Below are 15,320 nucleotides of genomic sequence, written 5' to 3' on the forward strand. Positions count from 1 at the left end.
CACGTTTTTTTTTATGCGCATAGAAAAATTTTCATTTCTAGTGATATTTGAAAGCCAAAAAGCCAAAAATCTTCGTGGATATACGATTCACCCAAACCAAAACAGATACCGCCTAGTCTATATGTACAGGGTTATCAGTACATCTTGGGATATGCATTTTCCTTGTTAGTTACAGAAGGTAATTAAATTCTAAAAACGGTGTTATATTTTCAGTTGTTGTGACTGATTGTCACTCAAATGTAGGAGCATGGTCATTTTTTTCTCGGAAATATACCCCTATTTTGATAAAAAATTTTTTATAGACTTTCAATTACTACGAAAAGTGGATGAAGTTACAAACTTCCAACTCTTTTCTTCAAAATACAGGGTGATTCAGTCATAATTTTATTAATTTTAACTACGTATTCGGAAGACCTAATAATGGCAGAAAATCGAAAAAAAAACTCGATCTTAAAAAATAAGCAAATTACTCATTACTTCCCGTTAATTCGGCGCCCTACTTTCAACATTTGCTGCTTAACCGTTGAAGCGAAACAGTTGATACATTTTAAAATATTGTTTATGGTGTATTCATATTCTACTCATTTTTTCCTATTTTCCCTTAAAATTAATGACATTATGACTGAATAACCCTGCATAAGTATTAGTGATTTACAAACTTTAAAATATATTTTTGGCGTAGAAATGTTTCTAACTCCTAGCTACATGGAAATTAGAAAAATTTTATTAAAATTTCATAATTCATCATCTGCTCATAAATCTTAATATATTAAATTTGAGGAAAAAAAGAAAAACATCGTCTTTCATTATACACATCTTTAATGAGAAGGAAATATCTTGTAAGGATTTAATATGCCATTAGGATCCAATATTTTTTTTAACTCTCTCATGAGAGCAATGGAACTAGCAGGTTTCGCCAGATTTAAATATTTCCCTTTTATAAAACCCATCCCGTGTTCGGCACTGATGCTGCCTTTTAGCTCGGCAGTTCGTTTAAATATGTATGGCTCAACGTAATCTTTTAATTCTTTACGGTATTCTTTCATTTCTATTTGTAAATGGAGATTACTGTCACCTAAAAGCGAAAAAAATCTGTTGATAAACATAATACAAATAATTTAATTATAAGCAAGCCTTGGAATTATATAGTATACTTTTACTGTTGCCTGTATGTCAAAACCAAGGGTTTCAATTATTTCAATTTATTTATGAATATTTACATAAATCTTACCCAAATGTCCATATCCAAAAACCCTTTCGCATTTATCACCCATATGGTTTCTCATATCATCCACTAATGAATAATAATGTTCGATGGGTAGAGAAACATCATAATAAAAAACAGCACCGCATTTTTTGTAACCATTAGATACGTTCTCTCTGATTGACCAAATTGCCTAAAACAGACAAAAGTATTGAGAATTCTTCTAACTGTAAACTACATAAAAATCTGACAGCTAGGTTAATATTTTTATGAAAAATATGATACAAACAAAAAACAAAATCTGACCAGATATAGAAAATCTTCTAGGTCATAACTTACTTTTCATTATTATTTATACTTGAATTTTATGAACTCGTCACGAAAAAATCTTACCTCGATTTTTGATGGCTCTGATGCCATTGTCCCATTTGAGATCAAGTTGCTATTGATGACGTCATCTAAGAAATTGTTTACTTTTTCGGAATCGTGTACTTCGTTAGAACCGGACGTTTCAATAAGCAAATGAAAGGGATGACTTCCAATAGGGGACTGTTGATGGTTTTTATCTTCAATAAAGTCCATTGTAACAGAGTCCATCACGTCAACTGCGGAAAGTATTTCTCCTAACTGTGCCTGAGCTTTCCTAAAAGTTCTCAAGACTTTGTCGAAATCTTGGAGACCTATATGTGAAAATTGTGAATACATTTACACCAAAGCTGCAGAAAACTTGTATCCAATCAAGTTCTTTATTCTAACCTATATTTACCTAAAAGCGCCACGTTTCTACTTTTCGATCGTGGAGGACAATGAAGAGCAATTTTCGTGATAAATCCCAGCGATCCTTCAGATCCTATAAAAAGATGCTTTAAGTGGTATCCAGTATTATCTTTTTTCAATGTATTTAAACAATCTATCACCTCCCCATTGGCTTTCACCTAAAATAAGTGTTATTAGTATGTGCTCGAAAATCCTTACAACTTTCAGTAACAATATAAGTAGATATTTGCACATTCTTTTGATATAGTAAAAATATTACCAGTACTTACTGCTTCTAAGCCTATGACGTTTCCGTGCATATTACCATATCGTAATAGTCTCATACCACCAGCGTTGGTAGATACGTTTCCTCCAATATGACAAGTGCCTTTGCAGCCAAGATCTAACGGTACGATTAAACCTCGATCTGCTAAGTAATTGTTGAGATTCTCTAAAATGCAACCCGCCTGACATACCAAAATTCCTAAAAATACACGTTACAGTAAAGAAAAAAAATCGAAATTATGCGTTTAAGCAAAATGTTTTATCAAAAATCCTATCGTGAAGTAGATTAGCAATAAGAACAATTTGAAACAATTATAATAAGAACCTAGAAGGATGTTTCTTCAAGCTTGTAAATAAAATGGTAAAATTAAAGAATTTTTATTTTAAATGGGCAAGTTTTCCCTGCTTTTCAGATTTAGCCTCGAAAACTTAGTTTTTTTGATACGTCTCCACAAAAATGGGTCTAAGAAGATGTAACTGTCACCTCACAACACGAAACATATACACTGTGATCCAAAAAGTCTCGAACCCCCGATAACTCTTCAGGCTGAAATCCTATCAAAAAAAGTTTAAGAANTCCAAAAAATTTTTTTGCAATTTTCGGATTTAGCGAATTTTACTAAAGGTAAGTTGGATGGGCAGTTTAAATTTTTGGGGGGCATTGAGGGTGTGTGGGGGAGAGTCCATAAATTTTTCTTTTTATCATTTTCGGATTCAGTGGAAAATTTTACTAAAGAGATTGGATGACTAGTTTGAATTTTTTAATTTTTGGGGAAATTAAGGGTATGTGGTCTGGAATCTATACGTCAGAATTGTTTCTTATCATTTTCGAATTCAGCGGAAAATTTTACTAAAGAAGGGTAGGTTCACGTCTCAAAAACACAGGATTTCTTTTGTCGGCCTGTGTAGTCAGACCGTTATTCTGACCTGGCTTTCAAAATAGTAACTAAGCGTCAACTCGCTTCTGATTTTCGCTCCAGTCACAGCTCTAACAGCGTTCACTGCTTGTGCATTAGATTTTTTGTGTATTGATAAATTTTTAAGCCACCAAGAATGGCGAGTGTTAAAATGTGTGTTTTCAATTGCAGTTACAATGACAAAAAAAATGACAGATGTAGAGTACAGCAGCGATGATGGTACTCAGGACAAATCATCAGATTGCGATTCAGAGTAAAGTGTACTGTGTGTATTTCGGTAAAAAAAACAATTTAAAACCATTGTGAAAACAAATATTAACAAATAAAAAAAATTATAGCAATTTATTCGATTGCACTAAAACTTATGTAGCTCTGGCATAGCCTTAACCTCTGAGTAAACTTCTGTTGTTTCGTTATAAGAAACATATATAATATAAAGATTGGCTACGTAAAATGCTAGAACTGTACTTAATCATTTATTAACAATAAAAGATCAAAAACGCCGGGCGTAACAACCACGGCAAAATTTGCAAGCGCAGTGATAAATAATGTTTTTTTGACTATTAGCCTCACTTTTAACTTCTGTAACTTTACAGATAGTCTATTTGCATTATAAACTAACAATAAACAAAATGTCAGAACTATATATTGTGATTTATTTTTCAATTCACAATTTACCACTTTATCGCTTCTGAGAGCGCTTAAGCCACCACATAGCCTTCTGACGATATTTTTTCTATGTTTATCCACTTAAAATCTATAAGTGTACCAGTTTTCATGACTATATTCGATTATTTTTTTATTGATAAAACTTTACGCGTTTAACCGCCCGCTCACGCTCTCCGCCTCTGGAACGACTTCTGACTGATGGGCTCTGGCTTTGTCAATGTAATAACAAACTTTTAACCAAAAATCATGACTATAGTCGATCAGTGCAGTCCACACGTAGCTAGCTCTTGGACTATAACCTATATTTACCTAAAAGCGCCACGTTTCTGCTTTTCGATCGTGGAGGACAATGAAGAGCAATTTTCGTGATAAATCCCAACGATCCTTCAGATCCTATAAAAAGATGCTTTAAGTGGTATCCAGTATTATCTTTTTTCAATGTATTTAAACAATCTATCACCTCCCCATTGGCTTTCACCTAAAATAAGTGTTATTAGTATGTGCTCGAAAATCCTTACAACTTTCAGTAACAATATAAGTAGATATTTGCACATTCTTTTGATATAGTAAAAATATTACCAGTACTTACTGCTTCTAAGCCTATGACGTTTCCGTGCATATTACCATATCGTAATAGTCTCATACCACCAGCGTTGGTAGATACGTTTCCTCCAATATGACAAGTGCCTTTACATCCAAGATCTAACGGTACGATTAAACCTCGATCTGCTAAGTAATTGTTGAGATTCTCTAAAATGCAACCCGCCTGACATACCAAAATTCCTAAAAATACACGTTACAGTAGAGAAAAAAATCGAAATTATGCGTTTAAGCAAAATGTTTTATCAAAAATTCTATCGTGAAGTAGATTAGCAATAAGAACAATTTGAAACAATTATAATAAGAACCTAGAAGGATGTTTCTTCAAGCTTGTAAATAAAATGGTAAAATTAAAGAATTTTTATTTTAAATGGGCAAGTTTTCCCTGCTTTTCAGATTTAGCCTCGAAAACTTAGTTTTTTTGATACGTCTCCACAAAAATGGGTCTAAGAAGATGTAATTGTCACCTCAAAACACGAAACATATACACTGTGATCCAAAAAGTCTCGAACCCCCGATAACTCTTCAGGAAAAAAATCCTATCAAAAAAGTTTAAGAAATAAGTTGTAGGATGTAAAAAAAAATAACTTGGAGACCTTGTCTTTGATCTTGCCCAATTTTTTATTTTATAAATCGATAGAGCCTAAAATTTTACGTCTGAATATGGAATCAAAAATTTTTTCTTGAATGTCCTTAAAAGTCATTTCAAGGTCGAATTTGTTTTTTCTCAATAACTCGATGGGATCGAACTATAGAGAAATCCTTATGCCCTTATCCTCTAGGTCAAATCAAGATCAAACTAAAAAGTCAGTGTCGATAAAGCATCAATTAGGTCAAAACATTTGCATCTTTACAAGTTATTTGAAATTAAAAAATTTTCTCTTTTTTTATAACTCGTCGGGATAAAACTACTTCTTGGTGCTTTTTGATGTTTCATTGATATTTGGTGCTTTATTGATGTTTGTTTGGTGCTTTATTACATACCACTGATATTTCTTGCAACATTTTTCTCTACACTTAAAATCCCTCGAGTTATTAAGAAAACAAAAAATTCACCTTGAAATAACCTTCAAGGATATCGAAGAAAAAAATTTTGATTCCAAATTCGGTCGTAAAATTTTGCGCACTATCGATTTATAAAATAAAAAATAGGGGTTTCAAGTTGAAATTTTTAAGTTGACCTTGAATTGACCTTAAAAATTGGAATCAAGGTCAAAGACAAGGTCACCTGTAAATTGGTTTTTTGAAATCCTACAACTTTTTCTTTAACTTTTTTTGATAGGATTTCATCCTATATGTATAGTTTATACTTTGTGTTCCACAAATGTCAACATTTTTTCACTGAATTACTGTACGTATATTAATGGGGATTATTTTGAATACCCAACCAAATTTACTTGTTTTATTTTGCTTTTGAGTGCCGTTTTGCGTCACAGAAATCCAATAAGCGATTTCTTAAAAAATAACTGCAGCGATACATTTTTAAAAAATAGCGCTTCTAAGACAAAAAAAATGTCAATTGGGGTACTCATTATTTAACTATTTCTTAAAAGGGATTTAGAGTCACTACATTATCATATGTATAATCCTAACAATAAGATAATATTTGTCTATATTGTCTACAGATATATTACTATCTAAAATTGAACGCACCATATACCATCAATCAATCACTTACCGGATGTCTCGTCTAAACTTATTATTTCGTTCATTAACTCTGTGGATACGATAATTTCATCAAAAACTGGTACTGACCCACCCACAACGCTGGTATTTCCTCCCTGAGGACACACAGCAAGTCTATTTTTATCGCAAAATGATAATATTTGAGAAACTTCTTCTGTCGTCTTTGGTTTTAATACTATAGCGCTACATCCTGAAAACATATACTCGTACATATACAAAATCCATAAAATCTTTAAAATTTTAATACAAATATTTCCATTTTGCTTTTATAATATTTTCACCTCAAAATACAAAGCCTTCATAAATGATTACAAGCCACGTGACCAGTAGTTTTGTTTGGAACATTAATTTTTTTCCTTCACGTTGGCAGTTAAATTTCGGTAAAATTAAAACAATAAGATCAAGATTACATTACTCAATATTCTGTTTCGTGGGCTGTGATCGGTGTAATTTTTCACGAGATTATATTCTACCGATCAGCGATCGCATTATCTCGAGCGTAGGCGTAACGGTTTGTTAATGTTCATTGTAAACGAAATCGTAACGCCAAGATTTAGAGAATTTTCTTTACCAATACCAGCATCGAAATGTTGTTTGCTTAAGCTGGGCGGTCACGTGGCTTGTAAACATTTATGAAGGCTCTGTATACCGGGTTATTCAGTTTGGTATTCGCGGCCCTGTATCTCTTTCATTTTAACAAATAGCTATAACAACCCCTATATATTTTTAAATCGCCGCTCAAACTCTATCAAATGACATTATTAGATCGTCTCCATGGTAACATATGTCAAAATTGCTATAGTCAACCGTTTTTGTTCAAATGGCACACCATGTATTTTTTTATCAATTCAGGAAAATATTTTCTTTCTGCGTTCAGCTATGTAAGGAAGTCTATAATTTTATTAGAGATATTGCTAGAAAAACAACAAAAAAGATGAACCCTACTTTTCGTACCTTTATTCTGAAAAATTATAGCCAGGTGCGGAAACAAGCTACTATGTTTTTTAAAGTAACATATTTTATTTTTAATGCGTTAATAATATAACAGTTTAAAACAACACTTATTTCAAATGTTCAAAATGACCTCCATTTGCTTCCAAACATAGAATAGCTCTGTTTATCACTACCTCTCTACAAATACATTTTAGTGTTTCTTCATTTAATCTCCGACATTCTACTCTTATTCTGTTTTTAAGGTCGTCAATATCATTTTGGTAAGGCCAAAGAAAGAAATCTATAGGAGTGAGATCCGGAGATCTGGCAGGCCATTTAACATCTTTATCGAATGTTCTCCCGGGTTTAAAAACTCTTCTTTTCCTTTGAAAACTTCCATCTGCCGCCAAATTTCTGGCTAACTTTTCGAAAATTTTATCTAAAAACGATGTTGGTATAAATACCTGGCAGCTTTAGAGTTCTTTCAGTCCTCTCCATAAATTAAAATCATATCTAGTTTTTCTTGGTTACTGTAAGTATTCATGTTATAATTATAGATAGAGTAGATAGGTACAAAATGTCAATTATTTTGACAAACCGTCAAAATCCAGTTGTTTCCGCAGCTTGCTATCATTTTTCAGAATAAAGCTACTGAAAGTAAGGGTTTTGCTGTTTTTCTAGCAATATTTTTAATGAAACTATAGACTTTCTTATATACCTAGCTGAACGCAGAAAAAAAATATCTTCCAGAATTGACGAAAAAACATATAGTGTGTCATTTGAACAAAAACAGTTGACTATAGCAATTTTGACAATTGTTACCATGGAGACGATCTAATAATGTCATTTGATTAAGTTTGAGGGGCGATTTAAAAATATATAGTGTTTGGTATAGCTATTTGTTAAAATAAAAGAGATACGAAGCCGCAAATATCAAACTGAATCACCCGGTATATAGGAAAGTATTATATGCAATATCTTTAAAATATGTTGAAACTGAAAACTATTATTTGTAAGTAATTGATTTTAAATTTTCAAAAATGTGTAATTTCTAGAACAAAACTTGTCCCTGTGCTTATGTTTTGTTTCAGTTTATCTAGTCGAACTTTATAAGTAATCACAAGTTTACTTAAAAAACGCATACTAGTTTGAAATCTGAAAATAGAAGAAAATAACACAACATCGTGGTTGAATGGTTTTTCAGCGATACATCAAAAAGTACGGATCATCAGATGTTAGATATTATAAATATGAACATGGACAGTCGTCTCTGTATTGCTAGAAATTAAAAAAAAATGTAGTTCCCTTCGTCTTTTATGTCGGAAGGGAAATTAAAAAAATGAAAAATTTTATTCCAAAACTCACTATCATTATTTAACATTTTTAGAATTTTTAACAACATATATAGACTTATTTAATTAATGATATGGTGAGGAACAACTACTTCTCAGGATATATGTCCCAGCTAGCATTGAATAACACCCTCAATATCTAGTAAATGGCTAGGATATTGGGGCCAAGGTTTAACTTTTTAATTTACTGTTTACAAAACTGTATCTCCTTTTTAATGCATTTTAGAGTATGTTCACAAAATGTTTTCTCTTATTTTGACGAGTATTACTAGCAGTGAAAAGTGTAATTATTTGGTTATTTTTTTAAATATGTTTCAGATCATATTACAGGAAAAAAAATTGGACCCATTTTTATCTAAAGTGTTAGGAATCCCCGATATAATATTACTACATTCTAGCCTTACCTCTAACTTGAGTATACCAATCCACGTTATATTTTTCCAGATCGCAAAGATCCATAATCACTCTATTATCCCCAAGCAAATTTTCAAAAAACGCAATATGAGCTTCATGCAAATAATTATAATTTCCTCTCGATACATTGTACGTATTCTAAAAATAAAAAATGAACCAGATAAACACGAACAATCTATCCAAAACTCAATTAACATGCTTTCACTTACTTTGGTAAAATTTGTTCTGTTATGCAAATATTTCCGTGGTTTAAAATTTTGAGTTTCACACACTTTTAAAAGCCGAAATCTGACAAGTGTCCGGATACTGTAAAACATGTTGCCGCAATAAAAATGGTTAGTTTATAAATTTAACATCCTCCGTGACGATATATGACGACTCTTTAAATATTATCGTACTTTTAAATTTAAATTTAAGTAAATAAGATACAGTAATTATTGTGGAACATTATTTGAAGGTCATTATAGATAAGTTCAACAAAACCGACACTTTTCCATTTTAGAATAGGATTTTTCAATTTAAATTATTCCTCCTAAATAATCATTGGAATATTATTATCAGTTGTTGTGGAGCAGAAAATCCAAAAATAGATGTATAAATTATCTAGAAGAAAATATTAATTGATTTTAGGCATATGTTTAAAATGTTACTTATTTAGCTTATCAATATCAATATATAAACGCGCATTTTATAAAATGATCAGTTTAATATGTACCACTGTTAATAAGAAATATAAAAAAGTAAACCTTGGGAAAAATATTTTTATGAAAAGAGATATCATCCACTGTTTTTCACATATGAATACACAAAATTTAAACAGAGTGTTCCAGGAAGAATGGTCTACCGATAGACTACAGACTCTTTGAAACTATTTAGATCACACACATTTTTAATTTCAAATTAAAACTGTTTTAATTAGAGACTCCTTATTTGGTACACGTCTTTCTATATTTGAGTGTATTATATTTTCAAAATATGTAAGAAAATAACATACAGGGTGTTATTTTTGCGAGTCCCCACCCTCTTGAGTACCCCATAACTTTATTTCTAAATAAAAATAAATAGATGAAAAGTAAAAACATATTTTAAAAACAAGCTTTTATTAAAAAGCACTAAAAATAAAAAATAAACCAGAGGGTTCATAAAACCCATAATGTTGTGTAAACCCCAAACCCACAAAAGGGTTGAATATGGTTGTTCTATAGAAGTGTCATCAGCAAAAGTATGATAAATAGACACGTACTATTTATAATCAGTATATTGTAGTGAGGTTTATTCCTAATTGGAATTTTCATTTTAAGGGGTAAGTTAAGGAAATTACGCTTTTAAATGGCATAACAACATGAACATTCTTATTATACCCTCTTTGAGAGTTACAGCCCCCTGAAGTCCGCCCCTAAGAATAATTTTTTTTTATATCTCAGAACCCTGTTGTACGAGAATCACTAAATTTGCTACACAGGGGTTTTATGACATGTGGAATCTGAAGGTGCTACGTTTTTTTGGCGGGGAACCCCCTAAGACAATTTTTCGTGGGCCCCCTTGTCTTTGGAGACAAAAAAATTTGGTCGCATATTTAAATTTCTTAAAAATTATCAATCCACTAGAAAGTCATTAAATTTAGAAACTTTTTGTCTCTTTATACTTTTTTCGTAAAACGCAATGTTTTCGAGAAAAATGTCAAAATGCGATCAAATGCATATCGTGATTCGCCATTTTCCTAAAAAACATTGCGTTTTTCGAAACAAATATCAAGAAACAAAAAAGTTTCTAAATTCAATGGCTTTCTAGCTATAATATAATAATTAAAAAAAATCAAATTTGCGACCAAATTTTTCTGGTTCCAAAGACAAGGGGGGTCACGAAAAAGTGTCTTAAGGGGGTTTCTCGCCAAAAAGCGTAGCACTGTGAGATTCCTCATGTCATAAAATCCCTGTGTACCAAATTTAGTGATTCTCGTACAACATGGTTTTGAGATATAAAAAAGACTTCTTAGGGGCAGATTTCAGGGGGCTGTAACTCCAAAAGAGGGGGCCAGTTGGCAAAAAGAAAAAATACGGGTGCCCTGAATTTGTCTTAAGAATCTATGACCAAATTTTGTTGCATGAATTTCCGGACACCCTGTAGATATTACGTGTCTATTTATCATTATTTTGATGATGACATTTCTATAGAGCAGCAATATTCAACCCTTTTGTGAGTTTGGGGTTTACACAACATTATGGGTTTTATGAACTTCTTGGTTTATTTTTTTCTGTTTAGTGCATTTTAATAAAAGCTTGTTTTTATTTTTTTTTACTTTTCATTTATTTACACCTTTGTATTGTAGAAATTTTTCTCAATCTATCCCTTTCAAGTAACTCCTCTGCTACTAATCATTGAAGGGTGCCCTCATGAGGGAACAATCCTGGCTGCAGCATCGGTTCATGACATAGTGAAGATCATGTTTAGCTATCAAAATTAAACGTATATGCAAAGTTTCATGTCCGTGCTACTAGTCGTTGAGGAGTGCCCTCGTGAGGTGACAATCCTGGCTGCAGCATCAGGTTATTTCTACCATTTTAGTGTATTGTTATCAGAACTGAACAAGCAAGAAAATTTTCAAAGTCGTAAGTTTAGAGAAAGTGGTTCAAATTTGGCTTGCAAGATTTGAACTAAACATACAAATATGTGAAGTCAAAGCTTGTAAAAAGGGATAATTTTTAAATAGCTCTAGTGCTAATTTATGTTTTTTTATTTAAAATTCATAGGAAATATCAAAATTTCAGGAGGAATTTGTTATCTTTTGAAATTACATAGGTAAACAGACTGCAGTCATACATTGTATACCATTTTCTTATGTAGCTAATAATCTAATAAAAATGAATCAACAAATTTCGTGGTAATAATATTATTTAAACCGATTTTTCTCGAAAACGGATTACTTTTTCGATATAAAACATTACCATTTTTAATAGAAAACTCAGATCTATCAAATGTTTATATTTGTAAATAGCAACATGTAAAAAATTTGGGGCAAATTTTATCCGAGCCCCCCCCCCCTGCTTGAGATGCCCACAACAAACTTTTCTAAGAACTTTTCACGTTGTTTATTACAATATATGATGACATAACTATTCAAGAAAAATTTTCTGTTTTATTAATGTATGTAATGAAATGCTTATATCCTTTTTTCCCGAAAATGGAGCATTTTACCGAATGAAATAAAGAGTATCTTTTTTGTAGAGGAAATGAGGGTAGATCATATGTTGGTATCTGAATTTGAAAATTTGGCAATTGGGGCAAATTTTAGCCGACGACCTCCCCCCCTCTCCCAATTGAGACACCCCTGACTAAAATTTTTGAAAAATTTTACGACTTTTAATGAGCGTTCACGATGTAAAAATTCATAATTTTTCTTCAACCCATTTCGGAAATATTAAATTAATTTTTTGATGCCCTTTTAAGGAGACGTAGCTCCCTTAGGAAGCATTTCTCGACCCATTAATGAAAAAATATTCTTATTTTTGGACACTAATTATGTACCCTGTATATAAGAGGCATACACAAATGTTCAGTCTGTTCTGTACTGAACATTATTCATCGTTCGGAATGTGTTAAAATAATCTGATTTTTAACTTCGTACTTACCTACTTATTCCTCATGCTACATAGATGTGTCAGTTCCATAATCTTCGCACTAGTACTGTCAGCAATGAAAGGTAGGTAAAATAACATTTGAAATATTTATTGTTTGCAGTGAAAACTACCATTTTCTGCTGGCGATGAATGTTAACAGATTTCTTTAAAACCGTCCTTTCACACATTTTAAAAACGACTCTACACACTTAAATACCACGTTTTTTAAATTTAACTGGAAAATCACGAACAAAATGTAGTGTACATGCTTAAAAACAAAAGCAAATATATTTCGCTTACACGTTTTTACTATATTCGATTTAATTCACGCACGGAACTGTAAATCACTCGGCGTTCGATATTTGACTAACAAAAATGCAGTTCTTTAGATTCTTTTTGTTGATGAAGTAAGTAGCTGCAAAAAGTTTTTTATAGCCAACGTTATTTTAACAGGTACCACCTAAATGACGCATGGGATTCTCAAAGAAGTAATAATAATAAGGATGATTTCCATTTTTAACCTGATTTTGTCGTACATTGTTAAAAGTAATTACATATTTAAACATGCTAACCACTAAAACTGTTTTAACGATAAAAAATGTAAGCTTACAAAATTACCATGATTAGTACATTATACTGAATATAATATAAATAATTGATGAATGCGAATATTTTTATTATTTTCATTTCTTTTTCGTCTGTGAGTTGGTGGTACAGAGTCTTCAAAAATGATTACAAGCCACGTGACCGCAGAGCTTAGGCAACCAACATTTCACGGGTGGTACCGTCATTTAAAAATCCCTTACTTTAGCGCCACTGATATTAATGATTCATTTACAATGAACAATGACAAACCGTTACGTCTACGTTGTGTTTTAATGTAACCTTGATTTTATTGTTTTAATTTTATGGTAATTCAATTGCAACATGAAGTAAAATTACTGTTCTAAAAAAATTACTGACCATGACGCTTGTAATTATTCTGCACTTTACTTCATCAAGTACTGCATATACAGAGTGTTTAGGAGACGCTGGTCAATCTGTCGAATTTGAGTAGGTCTTGCAAAAATAAAGTAAGAAGTTTATACTTAATTTTTTTCAGGCTCGTCCTGTATCATTTCATCTTAATGAGCATTGAGAATTATTCAATATGAGATTGCCCACCATTTCCTAGACACCGTGTTTTCGTGCTATGCCATAGGTGCAGCAAGTAAACTGAAATTTTAAAGTTTGAAGTAAAATTCTTGAAAAATATCTACAAGGTGTCCTAGAAAGGTTGGAAGTACAGATTCCTGAGATCAAATAAGACCATTTAGATCAACTTATATTCAGTGCGGTATAACGAAACAACACTTTTTAAAATGACTAAAACTATTTTAGCTAGAGATTTCTCATTACTCGTCGCATTTCAGTGAAATATGTGTAGTTGAATTTATTTTGTAGACATTTTCTGTTATGTTTTGTTTAAATTTTTTTATGCATACGCCAATGGCTACCCTATTTTATTGCTTCCTAAATTTTGATAGCCCTTAGGGATTTCTAGTAAAACAGTCACATCTTCGATACTGAATGTACTGAAAGGGTTCTAAATTGTCTTATTTTGACTTAGGAGTGTGCAGTAGAGCAAACCATTCTAAGGCAGCTTCTATATTTACTCAAATATATTAGAAGGCTGGTCTAATATAACTTGGTTTACGGTTTACTATTAAGTTTAATTTTTTTATTTAAGTTGGTTACTGACTACATTTAATATACTGGATTACTTGATATGATGTTTTGGGTACCATTTACATGAAAGAAGAATGGGGGAATGAAAAAACACCATTTTATATAAACAAACACATTTTTAAATCTTGATTAGGAATGAATTTTTTGTTACCTTTGAAACTTTTAATGGTAACAACTAGAGTTTGTCACTTCGGTGCATAAATATAATAGCACGGTAACGGGGTCTACGGTTTTTGAATCGTAGCTGCATTTCAATTTGTTGTTGGGGTTATGTTTATCATAATAAAAATATTAAACGTTTTTATGATGATTATGATTTTGATTATTTTCTTAGAAATATACCTAAGAAGTCATTGAAGCCGTCGATTGTATCGTCACACATATTGCATTACTTAAAGAAACAGAGAACAATATATGGTCGGACTGGAGTGGAGAAAAATCGTGGAAACACTATTTAGTGCGCATTCTAACGCTTGATAAAGGACAATATTTTTCACTGACAAGTGCGGAAGATCACTACGAGCCATTTTAATGATACAGATATCTGCTGAGACTAACGTTTGACTTGAAACTAAATTTATATATTGATGTTTATTTTAATATATTTAAATACAGTTAATTAAATTTAAATTTCTTAGTGACGCCACTGACTTCGCATGTAAATGTCAAACAAGTTACACAGGGTGTTAAAAAAAGAGTGTAAAATTTTTCAGGAGGTAATAGTATGAACCAAAATAAGCAGAAAAGTCTTAATAAACATGGGTCCGCAAAGTAACGGTTGCGGAGATATGGACCACTATTCGTTTTCAAACATTTTATTTTATTAGGAATAAACCGACAAAGGAAGCTTTTAACAAACAAAAAACAAAGTTACAGAAGATGTTCAAAGTGCCCTCCGTCCATTTCCAAGCAGGCACGACATCTTCGTCTCAACGATACTCGAACTCTTTCGGTTTGGATTTCTTGACACTTTTGATTAATACATAGCTGCAGCTCTTCCAGGCTATTTACAGGAGTACCATACACTAATGTCTTCAAATATCCCCAAACAAAGAAATCTAGAGGGTTTAAATCAGGCGATCTTAGCGGTCATAAAACAGGTCCGGCCCTTCCTACCCATCTATGTGGAAAAGTTTGGTGTAAATGCTCTCTAACGGCC

The 15,320-nt window shown here is 31.9% G+C and overlaps 1 protein-coding gene across 1 annotated transcript; it reads right to left on the bottom strand.

Annotated features, from left to right (window-relative positions):
- Positions 1-801: 801 nt before the first annotated feature.
- On the bottom strand, positions 802-9,182 carry LOC108909935 (D-2-hydroxyglutarate dehydrogenase, mitochondrial-like). Its single transcript, XM_023454653.1, has 8 exons — positions 9,026-9,182; positions 8,807-8,954; positions 6,110-6,307; positions 4,421-4,614; positions 4,141-4,309; positions 1,598-1,884; positions 1,232-1,397; positions 802-1,075 (listed from the first exon to the last, which is right to left on the bottom strand). Exons 1-8 carry the CDS (start codon positions 9,131-9,133, stop codon positions 819-821), a joined length of 1,527 nt encoding a protein of 508 aa, XP_023310421.1. The 5' UTR covers positions 9,134-9,182; the 3' UTR covers positions 802-818.
- Between the last annotated feature and the right edge of the window lie 6,138 nt (positions 9,183-15,320).

Source organism: Anoplophora glabripennis, unplaced genomic scaffold (assembly GCF_000390285.2).
Source record: "Anoplophora glabripennis isolate ALB-LARVAE unplaced genomic scaffold, Agla_2.0 scaffold381, whole genome shotgun sequence".
In the NCBI taxonomy this organism is placed as follows: Eukaryota; Metazoa; Arthropoda; class Insecta; order Coleoptera; family Cerambycidae; genus Anoplophora; species Anoplophora glabripennis.

Coding starts and splice junctions, on each gene's coding strand:
- LOC108909935 (XM_023454653.1), bottom strand. CDS start 9,133: ATGTTTTACAGTATCCGGACACTTGTCAGATTTCGGCTTTTAAAAGTG. Junction 8,955..9,025: donor ACAGAACAAATTTTACCAAA/GTAAGTGAAAGC, acceptor TTTTATTTTTAG/AATACGTACAATGTATCGAG. Junction 1,398..1,597: donor CAGAGCCATCAAAAATCGAG/GTAAGATTTTTT, acceptor TGTCTGTTTTAG/GCAATTTGGTCAATCAGAGA.